Source organism: Balaenoptera acutorostrata, chromosome 3 (assembly GCF_949987535.1).
Source record: "Balaenoptera acutorostrata chromosome 3, mBalAcu1.1, whole genome shotgun sequence".
In the NCBI taxonomy this organism is placed as follows: domain Eukaryota; kingdom Metazoa; phylum Chordata; class Mammalia; order Artiodactyla; family Balaenopteridae; genus Balaenoptera; species Balaenoptera acutorostrata.
Window position 1 is genome coordinate 59739909 of NC_080066.1, and position 13965 is coordinate 59753873.

At 51.6% G+C, this 13965-nt stretch overlaps 1 protein-coding gene across 5 annotated transcripts in view; it reads right to left on the reverse strand.

The window, feature by feature from the left end:
• Positions 1-357: 357 nt before the first annotated feature.
• The window catches only part of TBC1D2B (TBC1 domain family member 2B), an 89050-nt gene continuing 75442 nt past the window's right edge, over positions 358-13965 (reverse strand). For 4 of the 5 annotated variants that reach the window (XM_007198507.2, XM_057544782.1, XM_057544784.1 and 1 more), the window contains 3 exons: positions 9565-9750; positions 7758-7879; positions 358-3719 (listed from right to left, as the gene is read on the reverse strand). In XM_007198507.2, the coding sequence (XP_007198569.2) occupies positions 3524-3719; positions 7758-7879; positions 9565-9750 (504 nt within the window). In that variant the 3' untranslated portion in view covers positions 358-3523. Of the gene's footprint in view, positions 3720-6352; positions 6794-7757; positions 7880-9564; positions 9751-13965 lie in introns of those variants that run through there. The other variant, XM_057544783.1, reaches the window with a different exon arrangement.

Consider the following 13965-nt stretch of genomic DNA (forward strand, 5'->3'; position numbering starts at 1 on the left):
GCTGGGCCTGAGCTGTCAGCCTAGGCAGGAGGCAAACAACCCATGACTCAGGCAGGGCACGTCACAGCTGGTGGAAGGAGGGGTGCCTGCCACCCTGTGGCTGGGGGTTGCTCCGGACACAGGGAACTCTAGCTCCTGGCTCTCGGCCGAACCCAGTGCCCCCAGCCCTCACCTGCAGCTTGGCCATGGCTTCAAGGGCCTCCCAGGCATTGTCCCACCTGCCCAGAGCAAACCAAAGACAGGGATGCAGAAACACCCAGCTGGAAGGTCGAGAGCCCCCCCCACCCCAGCCATAAGCCCTGAGGCACCTTCGAGCCCCTGGGGCTGAGTCCCATCACAAGTGACTGTAACTGCATTTCAAACCAGAACATTATACAAATTAGTTGTTTATTTTGCCTTTTAGTATGACAATTCCAAAATTTAACTTGAAGATAAGCACAGAAGCTGCTGTGACATAAAAGGAAAGAAAGAGTCACTTGGCAATGCCCCGAGTCCTCCACTGCTGGCATCCAGCCTCCTGCCTGCAAGGACGGCCCCAGGCATGCCCAGCTGCCCAGAACACAGGCAGAAAGGCAACACCGTGCAAAGTGAGGAGTAGGGATTTGTGCAGTAATACATCTAGTTTAAAAAAAAAATTTTTAAAAAAAGGACTGGCTATTTGCCTAGAGTACTTCCTATATCAATATAATGTAGAAACCAGAACTGTTCCCAGCACTCAACAGTCTTGGCTGCTGTCGGACAGCTGTCAGCATGACTGCAAGTAGCGCCGAGGCTACCTGGGGTAAGAAGTGGGCCCGTGCATACGTAAGGAGAAGTCAGTGATGGTCAAGGCCAGAGGTCAGAGATGGCACAGAGGTGAAGAGCGATTCCGGAGGCTCAGGTTTACATAAATACACACAAAGGAGTCATGCACACAGAAGAACTTGTTATATAAAATAGATGTACATAATCTAGAAAACCTTGATAAAAATAGCCTATAAAAATACAAACTGTAGTGAAAATATACAAAAGTATTAACAAATGTTCAACCCCCACAAAACAACTCACCAACATGAAGGCTGGCAGTTCCCACCTGGTGTGATGAGCGCGGCTCCCCTTGGCCATGGTGTGCGCGCCTGGGAAGCAGGCTGGAGGCTGCCCCGGCCCAGGCTAGCGCCGGTCAGAAGGGCCCTCCCCGTGGGACCAGCGGGGGAGGCACTGGAGGGTACAGAGCAGCTCTTTCCTCAACAGCACAAGGAGAGGGGAAGCGTTGGCTCCAAATAGGGGGACCAAACCCTACGGTTCTGGAGGAAGGAATCAGCTCCATCCTGCCCCAGTCTGGGATCGGGCCAAGCATTCCCTCTCCCACCCTCTAGACACCTAGCGCTTTATTCCAGAGAGGAGACCCTCCTAGCAAGGGTTCCTGGTCCACTTCCTCCACGACTTCTCTCTGCTCTCCCATGCCCACTGCCTGACCACTGATGCTAACAGCCTGGAAATACTAACACGCCACCACCACTCAGGGCACGGCTGACACCAGCCACACAGCTGGTCCCTCGGCCCAATTCAGGTGCTTTTAAGATGAGTCTTTTCAAGGCAGAACAGACAAAACAAGCTTATTCCTAAAGGCAGCATTTTAGCCCACAGGACATAGCAGTTCCAGGGGGAAATCAGCTTGGAAACTCAAGTCCCAAGGAAGCTGGAGCTGACCTGTGGGGCCCCAACCCCATTCCTACTGCACCTCCTGGGCTGCTGGCCACTAGGCTGACAGCAGGTGTGGGAGGTGGGGGCCGGGAGGCGGTCTCCAGCAGCCCCAGTGGTCCTGCGGAGGTCTGTGCAGAGTGGCGAGGCTGCAGCCCAAATCACAAGGCGACTTCCTGAAAACGGCAGGCCTCAAACAGCTGCTCCCAAAGACCAAAACGATGATAAAATACATTTTTGACACCTGAAAACAGACAAAGGCTTTTGGCTACATACAGAGGCCAGCTCCCTGTACACAGTGAGAAATCAAATTAACCAGCTTAACCAAAGACAGAAAAGTTGAGCTTAGTCTAGTATGCTGAAATGCCATCCTAGCTATGATACTGCTAGAAGGTTGACAGAAAAAAAAAAACAAACATGCTTATGAAAAAAGTGCTGCTTCAAATTACACTGCTTCAATAGTCTGTGTTTTGTATCAACTAAGGATTATTTCCAATTTTTTCCAAGTAGTGTAAAAAAAATCCATTTAAAATTTTCTTTCCTATTTGAGTAATACTGTCCCGGAAACATTCTCTCATATCTACACATCAGGGATGGTCCACAGAGTGATTAAGCAAAAATAACCTTCCTTGTGCAAAGCCTCTTTCCAGGCCTTCAAAAAGGTAGTGCTCTAAGTCCCAGAATTACCTAGGCAGCCTCACATACTGGGAGCAATGGTGACCCCACTGGGGAGGACAGCTGCTGAGAACAAGGATGCCGCCCAGTGGCAGCGTGGAGGGGACGCGTCTGGGAGGGCTCACCAAAGCTTTGACCTCGAGTGAAGGCTTCCCAGCCCAGGCCCTGGCAGCCGGCCTCCTGCCATCCCAGCCAGACACACTGGCTGTTCCCGAGGAAGCCACAGTTTCCAGCTGCCCAACAGCATTCACTCTGCAGCTGCACCGTTGCCCTGCAAAGCACCCCCAGAAAAGCTTCCTCCATCCCCTCAACCAAGGCCGGCCCAAGGGTGGGCCTGCTTTGTAGGACGACGATCCACAGTTCCCTTGGAGTCCCATCCACACGTGTACAATGAACCAAGGGTCAACTCTCAGATGGAAAGAGGAGCTTTGCACAGAGCCTCGTGGAGCCGTGCGGACAGGAGTGAGCGTGTGGTGTCTGGAGAGCCAGGCCCTCCCCCAGCAGGTTGGGAGTTACTATTTGAAAGGCTGTGCATGGAAGGGCAAAAGCTATCCCAGAAATGGGGCACGGCCAGCACCTTGAAGCCACCAGCAGAAGGTCTGTGGGCTTTCTATAGGCCGTTTCTGAAAAAGGGATGTGCTTGCTTTCCTGAGGAAGTCCCTTTATTCACACCAACCTTATGCCACCCAAAGCAGTCAGACTCTGGCCCAGGAGTGTGTGAAGTGCAGTGGGCATCCTCCACAGCAACTGTTTAAACAATTGCCCACGACGGCCCACTACGTACAGGAGATACCACAAGAGGAGATGGCCCACGTAAGGTTTTCTAAGCACAGAGTCACCAACAAAGCTGACAGATGCTGTAACTAGGCTCTTGAAAATTGCCAGCTATAAGCCTAGTGATGCACTGATCAGGCGGAAAGCATGACGGGATACGAGTAACCACGTGCCATGGCATGAAGATGGCTGTAAACAGATTAGACCCCCACCCCGAGTGGAAATGAGAAAGTGCAGTGTGGCTTTGGACATCTGCCCAGCAGACTTCCAGAGACCATGGATGTTACATTCTGGCTTTGAAACGAGCAGAAACATCTCTGCAGTTCACCCTTTTGGCACACTTTGGTTGTGAAGGCAAGAAGAGCAGCGTCCCGGGGTGGGAGTGGGGTGGCACTCAGGAGTCCTCCTCCTCGTCGCTGACCAGCTCACCCTTGTCAGGGCTGGTGTCCCGTTCACGCAGGAAGTCCTCCCGGATGGCCTCCAGCTCCGTCAGCTCCAGCCGGACCTTCTCCAAGTGGTAGGTGCGCCGGTTCCGGATCTGGCGCAGGGGGAATGGGTTCAGGTCCCCAAAGGAGATACCGATCAGCTTCCTGGCAGGACACAGCACAGAGACAGAGCATCAGGGGGGCTCAGGCGAGAGCTCACACACAGCACTCTTATCAGCCCAGCCTGGAGGCCTGGGGGTGTGGGGAGGCGGACCCCGGACACCACACTGAGGGCCTGATGTAGATATGTCACTCGGAGGCCAGCGCTCATGCAGAGGCTGCAGGGGCAGGCCCCGAACGCCGGCCTGGATCCAGACGCCAGCTCCACCACGCACTCCTCATGTGACGCAAAACAGGGAAAGTGACCCCCCCTTTCCAGCCCCCAATTCCTCATCTGTACATTGAGATAAAAGCGGTGCTGCCTCCTGGGCATGGGGCTACTCGAATTCCCGCCCGTGAGCACAAGGACGGGGTCTGGCACTTGCTCAGCGATGGTGGGGGCCACGTGCCTCTGAGTCCTCGGAACCAGCATGAGGCCTAGCACAGTGTGCGCTCAGAAAGGCTCCGTCACTGGACGGACTGACGGGGAGTGAATGGATGCACGGACGCCCGAGCAAACCTGGGGATAACTGCCAGACTCAGTGGTGTGACAGGTGTCAAGACGCAGTCTACGGAGAAATGTGCAGTTTGTGGGTTTCGTACTATCCCCAGGTCAAGGCACCCATCTACAGTAAATATTTTAAAATCATGGTACCTTGCCCCTAACCACTGGCCAGTGGTTTAATAAAAACAGGACTAGAAAGTGCCCAAGGCCTGGCTAAGGGCTTCCAGCACGAATCACGGCAGCCACAGCCGTCTGGTGTGGTCACAGAAGCCGGTTCCTCGCACACTAAGCCCCCGCCTCCCTTCTGCAGGCCCCAGCAGCAGGGATCTAAGGCCTGATACTCTTGCAGACCCAGGAGAGGCTGTGATGAAACAGAAATGTCACAGGACTTCCTCCCCGACTGTCAGAAAACAAACCATTTGCCCCTGCTACTCCTCCATCACGTGAGGTGCTTTACTGTAAAGTGTACATGCCCTTAGCATCCCTCCCTCTTATATATATTTTTTAATTTTATTTATTTATTTTATTTATTTGGCTGCACCAGGTCTTAGCTGTGGCATGCGGGATCTAGTTCCCTGACCAGGGATTGAACCCGGGCCCCCTGCACTGGGAACATGGAGTCTTAGCCACTGGACCACCAGGGAAGTCCCTCCCTCTTCTATTTTTAAACACTCACACCTTAGACATGCTTCACTCCAAGCCAGAGGATGCTCCTGCCAGGAGGTAAAGGGTCAGAAAGGCTGGCTTTAAGAGCCGAGCTCCCCAGAGCATGTTCTAGAACTCGTGAGCGGAAGGGCCTGCTCAGTGTGGGTCTCTGTGAAACAAAATGCTGGCTGGGGACTGGGAACCAGGCCTGCATGACCAGCCCCTGTTCTCCGACAGCTATTAGTCACAGGCTCCATACACCTGAAATCCAAGTGTCCAGGCCCTTCCTTGCTACAGAAAGCACTGAATTAGATTGATACTGTCCGCTGCCTCCGTCAGGCAGCCACTATCAGCGCAGGCTGGGGCAGCACGGGGGACTACACACCACTCTGCCTCGGGCCTGGCAGGTGCGGTCAAGAGATGAGAAAGTGCCCTGTGTCAGCTACGTTCAGAAGACAACGCCTGGCGCATGAGAGGCCCCGGAAGGTCCTGATTCAGAGACGGGTCTAATCTTGTTGCACCGCACCCCTGACCATGTCTCACTCAGAGTCGCCTGCCTCCTCCCCACAGAACTAATCAGGGCGCTGCAGGTCGACGCTCCTTGGAACCGCTAGTCTGGGGAGTTTATTAAAATACTGGGGCCCCAGTCCAGAGGTGGGACCAGGGCATCTGCAGTCCTAACAACACCCACAGGTGGTCCCGCCGCACAGGGAACTCTGGGTGAAGTGGACGCAGACTTCCTGTGGCAAACTGACGGGAAACTGCACGAAAGCCACTCACCAGGTGGCGCTGCAGGAGTGCGCAGGACGGACCGTATCCCAGCTCTGCCTGTGACAGTAGAGGGACTACCGCCAGGCCCACCACCCCTTGCGTCTCTGCCACCCGGCAGCACTGACAACCCACACAAAACTGTTAGGGGCTGAGCAGGACGCCCTCCACACGCATCAGCTGTTGGAGTGAAGTTCACTGAGCGCCACTCTTGTCATCCTGACCTGATGTGAGATTAACAAATGCTCTCAAGGTTCACCCCAGGACTCAGCATCAATCTTTCACAGGCAAACATTATTCTTGGATATCCTATGATTGTTGATATAGCAATAAGCCTGAAAACATCTTAAAAATCCACTTCCCAAGTAAAAGATCCTAACGATAGTGGTGACATCCAAGGAAGCCAGGTATGGCCTCAGCCAGCACCTTCTCCCAGCGTCCACCTCCCTGGTCCCTTGGCCTCACTCAAGAGAACCACAGGGGAATGGTCCTCCTTCCCCTCTCTCCGGCCCCACACGCTCTCCGGCGACAAGACTCCCGCAGCACCAGAGCCCTCAGCCCCTCCTGGCTGACCAGAGGCCTGGACGCTGCCCAACCGCCTCTCACTACATCAGCCAAGGAGAGAAGCCCTCCCTCCCCGTCAAGTGAGCATCATGGGGGGCAACTGGTGTTTGTCAAGTAGGTTGTCACCCATCAGCGGATCAAGGAATCAATTTAGTGAGTCATGACGAGCATTTTAAATATGCAATATACAGTGTATTTAGAAAGCATATCAGAGGGTACAGCACAAATCTTTGGCAAGCACTGGAAATATTTCAACAAATTCTTTTGTTTCAGTTATATACACTCCAGTATGTGTGTCCTAGGTTGTGAGATAAAACGTTCTTATTATGGGTGGCAGTCAACAGAGTTTGAAAAACATCAATAAGCTCCAAATGTTTCTCAGTGAAAGGACTCCTGTGGTTTTCAAGAGGCCACAAGTCTGCTGCAGGGGTCCATTCCCGTGCAGTATGGGCAGCTCCCAGCACCTCGGCACACTGAACGTTAGCGCTGCCTCAGCGGTTCGCAGGGACGTGCGCCCTCACTTGCCCAATCAGCAGCAGGTCCACAGAAATCCCCTGGAGAACCCAGCCTTGGTCATCAGGGCCAGAGCAGCTGCCAACTGTAGTTCAGGGGACACATGGACAACGAGGGTGTCTCAGAACAGGCAAAAAGTGTGCGGCTGGGGAGCGAGGGGAGGAAGAGATTCCTGAACGCTCGGCTGCCCAGGCCAGAAAGCCAGGGGACTTCGAAGTTCAAATTCCTTCTCCACCCCCGTCAGTCTGCCCCCTTTTCTGTCTCTGGGGGCACCTCGCTGCAGGCTGCCACCTCTCTCACCGGGACCCCCTGGTCTCCCACTGCCAGTCCTGCTCGAACCTGACGTGCCCTTCTGGTGTCTAACCCTGCAGGGACTTCCCAACGCTCAGGATGAAGCACAAGGTGCTGGGCAGAGTCTACTAGGGCCTTAACAGCCCAGCTCTGCTCCAGCCCGCCTCGATCCCTGCCACGCCAGCCTCACCCTGGCCGAGCCACTGCGGCACTTCCCCCAAACACGCTGTGCGCCCACAGCCCTGCGAGCACACGGCTCCTGAGTCCCTCTGCCCGGGCTGCCCACTCCCCACCACCCCTGCCTGGCCCAGCTCACGCGGCCTTCCTCCGGCACTTGCCCCGTCCCTGGGCTTCCTCCAACACAGCTCTGAGCAAACCACACCGTAACACGTCCCCACAAGTTCTTCAAGGACAGGGCCTGTTCCTCATCTACCATCCTCAATGCCTGGCAGAGGGCTCGCCGTGTGGTTGATACTCAGCCAGTGCTCGCTAGACAAATAATGTGCTTTGGTTGCTGGGATTTATGTTTGTTGAATAAAGGATAAAAGCATCTTTCATCTTAGTTCCTCCCTAGTCTCTGGAGGCCGCTGGGTGTTCCCACTCCTTTCCCCCTTTTCCCTGGGAGGAAGCGCCCTCTCTCACCGCCGCACACCTGGGAAGGCTCTGGGTTTGAGACGGCCGGGACAGTCTGTTCTCAAGGAAGCAGAGGTCAGGATCCCGGCCCTCCTGGACGTCTGGGGATTCCCCCAAGGACTCACCTAGCATCAAGGATAGTGCGAGTGAAGTAACGGAGATACTTGAATATGGACATTGAATCTTGCAATTTCAGGATCTCCTCTTCCTTGTATTTAAAAAGTGCCAGGGCAAAGCGGAAGATAACCTGTAGGAAGGAGAGGGAAACCTATGGTTAGAGAAGCACCGTGGCTCCCGGCACCAGCTCCAGGGCTGGAAGGCCTCCCTGGGCCCTGGGAGCAGCCTGCACGGCCTGCCGTGGGGCAGACGCTTGACCTGAGGTGCAATTTCCACTAGCGCCTTTCTTAAGAGAAAAAAGTTTTCAACTCTTTGGTGGTTTTCAGCAACACTTCAGCCCAAACCAAAAATTTCCTTAAGGAGTAGAATCTTTGTGGAATCCTTCCACATTTAGCTCACGTTTCTAGTCAATAAGCTATATAGAACTAGAAATAATTTTTAAATTAAATCAAGACCAGGGTCCTCTGATTCTGAAACTCTTAGAAAGCTCCACCTCCAGAGGCAGTTTTTTTATCTCACCTACTGAAACTAGGGTCTGAATTTCTGACTTCTGAATATGGTGAAAGAAAATAAATTTTTTCTTTTTTTTTTTTTTTTTTTTACTGATTTATTTCTGGGTCACTGTGTTGAGGCCAGAGGGAATGGACTCCTGGTGGTCCTGCAAGTTCAAGCAGCTTTGGAACAAACTGCTTCGCCCACATGTAAGGGCACTGGCTGGCTTGCACTAACCTGAACTTTCTCTTATTTAGAAAACAATATTTACAGAGTTTAAATAGATTATCTTTCTCTTAACATCCCTACCTGTGGCCCAATAAGGAACACTGTTTAAGCCCTGGTTGAGAATTCTTTTCAATAATGACAGACTAGATTAAAAAGTTGATAATGTACTGTACTGGACAGAGTGTGGGGTAATATACACACTCAAACTTTGCTGGTGGGAGTAGAAATTGGTAAGGCCCTTCTGCAGGGCAATTTGGCATTCTCAATGAAAACTACAGGGTCCTTTGATTGTGGATTTACCCTGGACCTAGCACTTCACTTCTAGGACTAAACCTATAGATGAACTTGCACTTATAGAAAGACAATTATAAGGAGTCATGGCAGCACAGTTCGAAGTGGCAAGAGACTGGAAACAATGTAAGTGTCCATCATCAGGGGACTGTTATGTAAATTTCTGGTTCATCTGTAGAAGGAGATACTATGCAGAGTTTAGAAAAAAAAAAAGAGCCAAATCTATATGCCCTGATATGAAACTATCACCAATAAATAATAAATTTAAAAAACATATTTTAGATATACATAAAATACCTTGAAAAAAAGATACAGTACATTGAGAAGAACTGCTAGGAGACTGGGGATCTCTTTTCTACTGCACGCCCCTAGTTATATGATTTGAGTTTATCATGTGTTACTCACAAACTGATTTTTTTAAAACATACAACAGACTGGGTGGGATGCTTGTGGGCAGTAGGGCTCTGAAGTTGGCCCTCTGAGTCTGCCCCTGATCCTCTGTTTACTCTGGGCCTCTACCTCCTCATCCATACAATGGGGATAAAACCGCCATCTGTTTGACAGAAGTTGAGGCTCAGATTGCAAACCATCAAAGCCCCCATGCCTGGCACGGGGTTTGGCAGAGACTCAATGTTTCTGATAAACGAGCAAATGACTGCAGTTTCCTGCGACCCCAGACCAACCTCCAGCAGCGCCTGGTGCTGGGATCACTCTGCCCCTCGGTACCCTTCACGCGTCCCAGCTAAGCCGGCCACTCTGCTGCCACTGCCACTGCCCATGGAGTCATGCAGCAAGCAGACCCACCTTTGGTCCCTCATAAAGGAAAGAGTCCCATATTTTAAAGAGGATGTCACTAACGACGCTATCCACAAACACCACCAGAAACCAGTTGAACGTGATGAGGGTGTAGTCGACTTTGTACTGTTCAAAGTGGGCATGAAGTCGAGGCAGCTTCTCACTCATGAGGTCTCTGAACACCCGCTGGTCCACCTGGAGAGGGAGCAAAGGGGAGAAGTGTATGGGGGCCGCCACTGCACTGAGCAGGCCATCCGGGGCCCCGGAGGGGCTGCAGGCCCATCACAACGCACAACAGCGCAGCTGTTCCAAGTGCGTGGCGGGCTCACCCCAGAGCGGACTGCTCTGCACCCACTCTGGGGCGAGCCCAAGAAGCAGCTGACCTTGCACACTGCAGGTGCTCACCAAGTGCCCCCTGACTGTCATCCTTTCCACAGAGTATGGGGGTGGGTTCTGTGGCCTGAAAGCCACTCCTGTACTCAAAATGCCCCATGAGAATGGGCTGCTGCAGAGCCGGTGGCGTAGTCGGTCTTGCTAAGCCACGTGGAAATACAGAGGGTGCTGCTGCAAAGGGCCATATACCCGAGTGTCAGGCCAAAGAGGAAGTGTGATATCACCACATCCATTCACCAAATATTTACTGGGCTGTGTGGGGCAGTGAGAGAGCAAGGACTCCAGAGTCAGCTGGACCTGAGTTTGGCTTTCAGCTCTACCACTTTCTAGCTGGGTGGCCTTGGGCAGATTATGTTCTAGACAGCTCTGTGCCTCATCTGGAAAACAGTTAATGATCTCTCTCTCCCAGGGCTATTGTGAAGATTACATGAGACTTAGGTAAACACATATCAAAATAGGTGCCTGTCACCCCTCCATGCTCTGTGTCAAGCAGGGGCCAGTGCTGGGCAGAGAGCTGAATCAGGTTCAGCCCTGACCTCTAGGAGCTAAAAGACGAGTGGAGAAGCCAGATGTATGGACTGTTACGATAGCTGTGGCCACCAGGGCTTGGTAAAGATGTGTTTACAGAGCATTACAGAGCCCCGGACGAGTCCCAGCCAAGCCTGGAGGAGAACAGCCCTGCGGTGGGAGCACAGGATTCTGGGCAGAAGGGGTGAGAAGGACGCAGCCCAGCCTGGCAGAAGCACCAGGTCCCTGAGGGGCAGACCTCACCTACAGGCCAGGGGCTTCTCCAGCCTTTGTCTGTGACCCACAAGAAAATATACATCAGCCATCACCTAGTCTGTGTGCACAGAAGAGAAACAAACTCACAAACAATACTTAACCTCACAAAGTAGGACACACTTTGATGCCTCAGTTCTACTCTATTCAACTTAATTTGGTGAAAAAAACAAAAAAAGCTAGTGCCAATACCGATTACTCATGTTTGAAAAACGCAGCAGGCAATGAAGGAGAAGCGTTACGAGGCTTTAAGCAGGAAAGTGATGTGGCTGGATTTGTACTTTAGATCCATCTCTCCACCTGAAACAGGGGGCCAAGCTGAAGGGGAAGCGAGGCCCCATGGAGGCCCCACCACACCCGGGGCAGAGGGGATGAAAATCGGAACCAAGGAAAGGTGGTGGGAGGAGAGCACCTGGATCAGAGCTGTGTGGAGGTGAAGTCTGTATGAACCTACGGACCCCTCTGCTGTCGGAGGTAAGGAAGAGGGTGCTCAGAATACACAGGCTTCCCACAGGGGCATGGGGAGGGCAGAGTGTGGTCCCCTGAGGCCGGATCACAGGAATGAGGGCTGGGCTGGGGGAGACTGGGACATGCTGGTGCCCGAGGGGCATCTGCAGCAGGATAACTGCAGCCCACCAGAGACCTGAGGCTGAGGCTCCAGGGCCTGGGTGGAGTGAGGTCACCTTAGGTGAGTGGTGAAACCGTGAGAAAGAAAGAGACCAGCAGAGGAAAGCAAGCCACAGATGCACCATGGGCCAAAGACAGGCTGTCCAGGAACGAGAGCAGTGAGGAAGAGCCCGCTGCACGGGAAGTGTATCCACCTCATTAGCGTTCCCTGAATGGTACACTGTGAGGGGAGTGTGAACCGGTACAACCATTTAGGAGAGCAATCCGGCAACACCCAGGAAACAGGAAGACTCACCCTACAGCAAGTCTACTCCTAGGAATGGATCCCAGAAAAACCTGCCAAACTTCACCTGCATATCAGTCAAGATAAGATAGAAGATGTGATAATTCTTGGGATTACTGGGATACTAAAATAACTAAAAACAATCTAGATAAATGTTAAAATGACATTTTAAAATGTCCTTTTTTTAGGACAAGCCAAAACTTTGAAAAACTCAATTGTTTATCCTTTTGGGAAGGTTTGCTTTTTTAAAAAAATATAGAAGCCATTACAGTCAAAAAATTTTTTTAATAAAAGAATGTTGGGCTTCCCTGGTGGCGCAGTGGTTGAGAATCTGCCTGCCAATGCAGAGGATACGGGTTCGAGCCCTGGTCTGGGAAGATCCCACATGCCGCGGAGCAACTGGGCCCATGAGCCACAATTACTGAGCCTGCACGTCTGGAGCCTGTGCTCCGCAACAAAAGAGGCCACAATAATGAGAGGCCCGCGCACCGCGATGAAGAATGGCCCCCACTTGCCGCAACTAGAGAAAGCCCTCACACAGAAACGAAGACCCAACACAGCCATAAAAATAAATAAGTAAATAAACCCAAAGTTTAAAAAAAAAAAAAAAATTTAAAAAAAAAAAGAATGTTACATAGGTTCAAGTAGGTATCATTGGTTGAAATTTAAAATTTTAAAAGGCAAAGTAACTTAAAAAACTAAAAAACATTATTTTTTACAGAAATGATTCTAAAGCATTGTAAAGTCACCCTAGGGTGCACAGAGGATAAAATACAGAAATCATGGTTGGAAACATACATTTTTGTCCAGTTTGCTTTCTGACTGGAAGAGACAAAATTTTGAAGCTCTAAATTTGCTGAAATGAATTATAATTAAGTTTTCTTAGAAGACTTAAAAAACAAAAGTATATAAGAAGTTATAGGACTTCCCTGGTGGCGCAGTGGTTAAGAATCCACCTGCCAATGCAGGGGACACGGGTTCGAGCCCTGGTCCGGGAAGATCCCACATGCCACGGAGCAGCTAAGCCTGTGCGCCACAACTACTGAGCCCACGTGCCACAACTACTGAAGCCCGTGCGCCTAGAGCCTGTGCTCCACAACAAGAGAAGCCACCGCAATGAGAAGCCTGCGCACCGCAACGAAGAGTAGCCCCCACTCGCCGAAACTAGAGAAAGCCTGCATGCAGCAACGAAGACCCAATGCAGCCAAAAATAAATAAATGAATTTATTTTTTTTAAAAGTTATAAAACCATCCCATGGTGTGCAAAAAGTATCAGTCTCTCACCTTCTCACCCACATCCACTCCCCACCTCTGTAAAATTCTCATAGGTGGACCAACAACTGAAAGGCAAGTTGTAAAAGCATCCCACGCGTGCATGTGCGGTAGCCACGATGACAGGCCACTCCTGGACGTCTTCTTCGGTCAGCTTCCCTGGAAGCCCAGCTCCTCCCTCTGGGCAGGGTCAGCATGACTCACTAGTGATGCGTCTTCTTTTCTGCTGGTGCTATTCCATCCCTCAACATTTAAACAATGACTACATATTTGCACACACTTCATGCTTGGCACTGGCCAGTGCTGGGGACAAGAGACAACAGGACAAGGTGCTACTTTTAAGGGGTTATAAACGGGCAAGGGAGACAAGACAGCTGACCACTGGACCAAGTGATGGCGATGTGATGCATTCTGACCAGAGGGACTGGGCTGAAAGTGCCTGAGAAGAAGGGACCAGTCAGCTGGCCTTGAAATGGGAGAAGAACGAGGCACACCCCTCTCCTCCCAGGTAGGTGGCAGATGGTGTCTTGTTCTCGAGGCTGCCGGGTGCTTGGCAGACAGCTGGCGTGGGGCAGGCTGCCAGGGACACTTGCTCGGGCCTCTGTTCAGCCCCTCTCAGCTCAAGAGGACGTGGAATGACTGTATTCATCTCTGTGTCCTCAGCGCCTAGCGAGGTCCTGGTGCACAATGTGCACTGAACTGCTGAGCATCTGGACTGCAGCGCAGCGTTAAGGGGCTCAGGCACTGGGCTCTGGCAGGAGGCGGCTGACAGCGATTTGCAAAGTACAGCGCTGGGGGCTGACTGCACACACAAAGCCATCCGCATTTTAAGAGTGGCCTCACGCAATGTCCATCATAGGAGAATGGTTAAATACCTCAAGTCCATTCACCCAATGGAATATTACAGCCACCAAATATGATGGTTAAAAACTATATAACTATATGAGAAAATGCTCAAGCTGTCATGTGAACCAGCCAGGATAATCAGTCTCTCAATTTGGATATCTAAATGTATTGGGAAAAAGTAAAAAGGAAATATATCAAAATGCTAACTG